Source organism: Callionymus lyra, chromosome 11 (assembly GCF_982586985.1).
Source record: "Callionymus lyra chromosome 11, fCalLyr1.hap1.1, whole genome shotgun sequence".
Taxonomy (NCBI): Eukaryota; Metazoa; Chordata; class Actinopteri; order Syngnathiformes; family Callionymidae; genus Callionymus; species Callionymus lyra.
Genome location: NC_141828.1, coordinates 16,760,908 through 16,767,904, shown reverse-complemented (window position 1 = coordinate 16,767,904; position 6,997 = coordinate 16,760,908). Strand labels below are relative to the sequence as shown.

Here is a 6,997-nt window from a genome sequence, read left to right as displayed (position 1 = left end):
ACGCTGACAGGTTCCTGCGTCATCACTGCGCTCATAACACTCGCTACAGTGAATGACAACAAAAAAAATGTATTGATAATCATACATGTGGAAGTTATTGGCTTTATTGACCTGTCCATCTGGAGTTATAGCCCCACCTGGTGGTTGTAGTTCAACATAGCAACAAGGCTGCGTGTTTCAACGAACTAAACTTAAAATGAAACCACTTTAAATACCCGTTTGAAGTTCATTTATTTTCCTGTAAAATCATCTGCTACTCGTGACTGTACAGTAGTGATCAACTTCCCTTCATAAAAAAAACAAAACACCAACCTATAGACTTTCTCTGTAACTTAAATTTGATTCAAGTTTAAGCAACATTGCCTCGAGAGCATAAGTTATACATTCATTCAATAAAACAGCATCTCAATTCAAACACACACACATTAGAATCACCTCAACCATGCTTTTGGATTTTCCTGATCAGTTGGAACAAACACAGATTATGGCAGAGTTGAAGTCATGGCAGAGTAGGAACGTCTCTCTGAACGTGTCGGTGGCGGCAGGTTATGTCACAGACGTGTTGTAAAGGCTGGTGAGTCTTTGCTCGTGTGCAACACGTAATCCGTCACGTCACAGTTTTATTGCACACGCTGGATTGTTATGGTGCAGCATCAGGGCCTCTCTCTTCTTCATCTTCTTCTTCATCCGCCGGACAAATGTTCTTCTCCTTCGCTCTGAAGATGATGATGATTAGCTGGAGGGTGACAGAAGTCCGTATTCATCAGCAGTGTCCAGAATCCTGCATATAATGGGGGACTCCACCTAGTGGGGGAAACGGAAAAACGCACCTTGAGATGACATCATTTCATTGGGAGACATAAGTGTGTGATTACTGACCCCGAGGATGTACTGGCAGGTCTGAGGCTCCAGCATGTAGACCGTCACAGCGTGTGGCGACTCAGATTCTTTGCATCTGAAAACAAATCAAATATTTTTACATTCGTGTTCTATCATAATGTTTTTCTTTCTAGGGGCGTCAACGTCTACACAGATTAAAAATCATAACTGTTTATAAAAATCAATAACCATTGACAATTTTTTTTTCCTCTCCTCCTTTGAGTAATACTACGGAGCCTTGCCGAGTAATACTATGGAGCCTCCGTGAGTAATACTACGGAGCCTTTGAAAAGTAATACTACAAAGCCTCGAGAGAAATACTACGGAAAGTTGCCAAGTAACACTACGGAGCCTCGCGAGTAATAGTGCGGAGCCCAGCCGAGTAATACTACACTGAATAATACTACGGAGCCCGGCTGAGTAATACTACGGAGACTCGCAAGTAATACTATGGAGCCCCGCCGACTAATACTACAGAGACTCACGGAGTAATACTACGGAGCATTGCGATTAATACTACAGAGCCTCGCAAGTAATAGTGCGGAGCCCTGCTGAGTAATACTACGCTGAATAATACTACAGAGCCTCAGGAGTAATATTACAGAGCCCCACCGAGTTTAACTACAGAGCCTTTACAGATAAATACTATGGAGTAATACTACAGAGCCTTGCAGAGTAATAAAACAGAACCTCAGTTTAACAACATTTGAGTAATTATGTGATTAAACTGTAATGTGGGCAACAATTTAATTTTTTCGTTTGATGATTACTGGAATGGCTTTGGTGTAATGGTATTGGAAGAGTTGGAATGGAGTCAGAACACTCTAGTGGTTATATAGCACAGCTGCATGTCACCTACAAGTTCAGAAAGAAAAATATGTCGGCACCACTACTTTCTAAAAGATGTCTCACTTGAGTTTGACGATGACTTGTCTGGGTTTCCCCGTCACATCACACGTGTCTCCATGGCCGTAAAAGTGGGAGACGAGCCTACGAGGAAAAATCAGATCATATGTAATAATCAAAAGATTGATTTAGGATTTTTCAGACTTCATACTTGACTTTCTGCACGCCATCATTCTTGGGCTGGTAGGTTCGGGCCACATTTTTCAGCGCCCAGTCCATGTGTTCCTCTGCGTTCCAGCTGCCGACCACTACGATGTTCTTCCCCTGCTCTTTATCCTGAGAATATTAGGCGTTTAAGACATTTTCACTTCTCCTTTCTTCTTCACAACCTTCTATATCCTTAAACTTCTCGACTTCATACTCATTTCTGATTTTCCTACTCCTCAGGATCTTCGTTTCTACCTTTATTGTCATTTTCTTTACCAAATACAGACCAAACATTCTGCCTCTTCAAGACAAACCAAGTAAATTCATCAATAAGTTGTTGAATTTCTTATTATAGTGACAAAAAAATCAACCCAAAGCATCTCACCTCATGGTACTGATGGACATGTTTGCCATAACAGAATTCATATTTCCACCATCCAACTCCCTGTAACACAGACCAGACAGTGTTATAAGAACTGGGGAAATTATTTAGAACAACCATTATATCTGATTCAATAACACATTATTTCTAATGAATCTTTATTAAAGACTGTTTTTTGGCTGTGGAAGTCTAAAAGTCAAGACAAACTTGTAAATGATGGACGTAGAAGTGTTTATGGCACCCTCTGGTGTCAAAATAGTGTAACCTGTAATTTAATCTTTTATGGATATGGTGGGTTTTTTTAGTGGAGAAGATCTTTATTTTGTGTGTTTATTTGCGGTTATATTCTGTATTTGCTAATGACGGGTAACAGTTGCATGCTATGATGAATAATTCTCTCTAAGACATTTCAATTTACTTAGTTATTAGCATAATTCTAGTTCTCCAAATGTCAATTAAATTAAAGGAATATGAAAACAGGAAGAATGCAGCACTTAAAAAACACTAAAATTATATTTAAAAAGTGTGTGTCTTTCACTAGAGTGTGTGTTTTATATTTCATAACAACAATTTATGATGATTAAAAAAAAACATTTTTTAAGAAGTGGTCATACATTTTTTCATCCGTGTCAGATTCTCATCAAGATTATAGATGATGATGATTTCTACAGAGTTAATTTCAGTATATATAATGTATATTTTAATTTAAAAAAACAGCCAAAATCAAACATTTTCTGAACAGATTAGTGATCCTAAAAGCTTCAATTCTCTCACCCCGTGTAAACAGTAAGAGCCGCTCAGGAACTCCTTGATGAGCTGATTGTCGGTGAGTCGAGAGATGAGAGTCGTGCCCACCGTGACCTGAGTCTGACCCCCCACAGAGATGGGTTTGTGAGTGGACGAGAACCCCTCCTCTCTCAGCGCCGTAGCCTCCTCCTGTAGAACGAGAAGAGAGATGTACGAGGATGTTTTTTTTAAATCTCTCAAGATCAACGGTGGAATCTTACCTCTCTGGTGTCTGACTCTGGGCTGATCAGATCTTTGAACTGATCCTGCTGCAGCTTGTCTAACTTTGACAGACTGCGCGGACGCATGGGAGAGCCGGCTAGAGAGTGACAGTATATGGGGTTCACAGGTGACGTCTTGAACCTGCAGGGAAGACATGATCAGCGATGTGTGTAAAATATGATGATTTTTTTTGTAATACTTGCGTGTATTTAGGATGAGAACAGAGCAGCGGCGTCAGCACCACCACTTCATAAATGCAAGTCTGGACCTCGGCCACAGAGAGGATCTCATGCTTTGCTTCTGGGTGGCAGACGTAAAGCACCGCAGTGGCTCGAGGCTTGTTTTTATCCAGCGAACAGGGCGTCCCATTTCCCATTTCCATTGAAAAGTAGGGCGTGAGCTGACCCTCGATATTCTTGGATGGCACCTGAATCCAAAATAGATCATTCATTGTGACAATAAAGCAACGAAATAGTATTTAAAATAAAGTTTGTTTCATACTTCTTCTTCAGGTGAAGATTTTATTTCTTCTTCTACTTCTTTGATCTCATCTAAAGATACAAAACAAATCATAAAATTAACATAAAATAACTTGAAATTGCTTAAAATCCGCTGTTTACCTTGATCCGTACTTTGGCCTTTTTGTGCTGCTTTTCCAAGGAAATACTCCTGGACATTTATTTTCTGTGGAAATAATTTGATTTATTTACTGTACAAGGTACACAATCATGGAGAATTCAATGTGACCCACTTGAATTAAAGTCCATTATCTTAGTCATTAACACAAATTCCAAAAAAGTAGTACACAAAACAATAGCATTCAAAACTGGCTTGGAAACACACAGGAAAAAAAAATAAATTAAAGACATACAAATATATAAAATAACCTTTAGGAAAATATTAGTTTAATGAATAATAAGTGTTTGAAAAAACATCTGATAGTCTATTGTACACTACAACTAGCCAGACTGTAGATAACACCTTAAGATGTGTAACACGTGGCTCCTCAAACCTATCTTCCTGCATAGTTGTGTAGGTTTCAAAGCGTGTTTTCGCTGCAACAAAAATACCAACCTGACCGGTCTCCTTCTCTTCATGATACTGCCGAACATGCTTTCCGTGACAGACCTCGTAGGTCCAGTAAGACTCAATCTGAAAAAAAGTGAGAGAAATAGAAGCTCTAAAGTCACATCGATTGAATGTAACACCATGTCAAAGCCAAGAAAACAAAAAAATGCATTACTCTGTACGAGCAGGTGCTTCGTTTGAAAAGCGGCTCCAGAAGTTCGCCTGGAGTGAGTCCGTTGTATAACCTTTCATCGTTCTGAGGAGACAGAAAAGCATCGTGAAATCCTCCTGGATTTTCAGGCTTGAGCTCTTCTAATCAGGGATATATGCTGGACGTTCGTTTTTTTTTTATATTCCAACTAAACTTCCGGGCTGCTAGATGGCAGTAGTTATTACTTCCTCCGCTGCTAAAACAAACACACAACGCGATGACTGAGGGCCAGGGGATACAGTCCACTGCTAAAACTGATTTTTGGACTTATTTAGGAATGATTTATTTATTTTATAGATTATATTTCAATAAAGTACGTGTAAATAAACTTTTTTTTTTCTTTTTTTTAAATTTAAAATCAACATAGATAGATAGATCTAACTTTATTGATCCCTCTAAAGATCTCCTTTGGGAAATTGGTTTTCCAGCCAGCAACACAGCAATACGGAACAAGATCAAAGTTTCTATAAAATTAAAGTACAAGATTACATAATCTAAATCTAAAGTTAAAGAACATAGATCTAAGAAGAAATAACAAAGACAAAGGATACAAAGATTAACATGGAATAGAATCATCTTTTCACTCCACTTCTGGCCCCAAAACTCAGAATTAAACAGACTAATAGCACGAGGAATGAATAAGTCCCTGAGTTGCATCTGGTAAGAAGCATATGTGCACTTAATCTGCCTCTCTGCTCACTGATGACAGTGTTCAGAGGATGACTGTCATCGTCCATGATGGACAGTAGTTTGTCCAGTGATCTCCTCTCAGCAACTGTCACTAGTGAGTCCAGCTTCAACCACAGAGCCAGCCTTTCTGATCAACCTGTCCAACCAACATGCTAATATTGAAAGCGAATAGTTGTTACAATTCAACTTTCATCCGTAAGATGGCAGCAGTCAAAGGAACAATGAAATCCAGCGAGTCCATGACTGAGGACGAGAGGATACAGTCCACGCTAGCAGCATTAAATTCCCTTGTTTGGGCAAACTTTGGTTTCAAAACAAATACTTTGTCAAGAGTCGTGTGGTCTGTAAATTCTGCAAGACCAGAGAAAAGTAATCGGGCAATGCTACTAATACATCCTTGTTCCTACAGTATCGCAATACATTGTATTGTTACCCCTGCATCGTGATACGTATCATATCACCAGATTTTTGGCAATACACAGCCTTAATAATTAGCATTGTAATTGTACCATCAGTATACTTGTATGTTTTTATTTAGTTATATTGACTATACATGTCCATTTACTGTATATTTGATTTGTGTTTAAATTAACTGTATTAGATAGATAGATAAAACTTTATTGATCCCTCTGCAGGTCTCCTTCGGGAAATTGTTTTTCCAGCCAGCACAAAGCAATACAGAACAAGAACAAAGTTTCTATAAAAATAAAGTGCAAGTTTACACAATCTAAGTCTAAAGTTAAAGAACATAGATTAAAGAAAAGATAACAAAGACAAAGGATATTAAGATTAACATAGAATATCATCGTTTTGCTCCACTTAGGGTCCCTTCTCAAGCATATATGAACTTCAAGGAGAAAAGAGTATGTTCTGACCTCATCTGTGGATGGAACCGAAGGAAGAATGCATTTGTATTTCTCCTTCTCTGTCGTCGTCATGATGACAAAGTTGTCTTTATTGTAAATTGAAGTTGAGGTTGGCTACAAGAGACAGAAAAAAGGAGGTCATTATAAAAAGAAAATAAAAACAACAGAAACAAACACGGATCTGAGTGAGAGTCAAGTGGTTACCAGAGCATCTTCTGGAGCTGACCAGGATATTTTAAAGGCGATTTCATCAGTAAAAGCAGGATATCCGTCTCCTTGAGCTGAAACACAGACGGTCAGCAGTCCGCCGACTAACATCAGCGGAAGCCCGGACATCGTCTCTCCTCTCCGGCCGCTGAGCTTTTCTTCTCCCGCTTATTTTAATGTGTTTTAACGGTCACTAGTGGTTAGGTTTAACCAAGACTAACACGAGGACGGGTGCTTTTTCTTCCGCAGAGAAGACCGCAGGTTAACTTGTGATGCAGATGTCAACACAGCGCGAACCGGAAGTGACGTCGCCCTCTGCCACGTCATCTGCCCCCAGCGACACATTTATCACAGCGTCACTCAGCGGACAGGCGAGACATTGCAGTTTAAAATTGATCTTTAAATAAAGTACTATTTTTGGTGCCTTCAAAATTATATGTAGCACGTCCCTGTATTAAATCCACATGTTTTAATTTTAATCACTCTGCCAGTCTTTTTTCGTCAGAATACTTTTTTTTTAATGTTTTGGCTTTCGTCGCGTCACCAGCCGCGTGTGCGTCATGACGTATGCGCATCAGATTGATTGACGTGATTGACACCTGTGATGCTAGTCTGTCCTTCTTCCGTTTCCTC

General features: G+C 39.3%; 1 protein-coding gene across 1 annotated transcript; it reads right to left on the bottom strand.

Annotated features, from left to right (window-relative positions):
* Window positions 1-214: 214 nt before the first annotated feature.
* Window positions 215-6,651, bottom strand: erlec1 (endoplasmic reticulum lectin 1). The gene is made up of 14 exons (XM_087802416.1): window positions 6,362-6,651; window positions 6,167-6,271; window positions 4,566-4,646; window positions 4,397-4,474; window positions 3,943-4,006; window positions 3,824-3,873; window positions 3,526-3,749; window positions 3,322-3,463; window positions 3,089-3,250; window positions 2,318-2,377; window positions 1,937-2,061; window positions 1,792-1,869; window positions 880-955; window positions 215-804 (listed from the first exon to the last, which is right to left on the bottom strand). The coding sequence occupies exons 1-14, from the start codon at window positions 6,491-6,493 to the stop codon at window positions 733-735; spliced, it is 1,449 nt and encodes a 482-aa protein (XP_087658542.1). The 5' UTR covers window positions 6,494-6,651; the 3' UTR covers window positions 215-732.
* Window positions 6,652-6,997: the final 346 nt, after the last annotated feature.

Excerpts from the sequence above, each read along its gene's own strand:
- erlec1 (XM_087802416.1), bottom strand. The coding sequence starts at position 6,493 with ATGTCCGGGCTTCCGCTGATGTTAGTCGGCGGACTGCTGACCGTCTGT. Across the intron at positions 4,647-6,166 it reads CGGTTCCATCCACAGATGAG|AACGATGAAAGGTTATACAA; the intron begins GTCAGAACATAC and ends CTGTCTCCTCAG. Across the intron at positions 3,464-3,525 it reads TGTTCTCATCCTAAATACAC|GTTCAAGACGTCACCTGTGA; the intron begins GCAAGTATTACA and ends TCTTCCCTGCAG.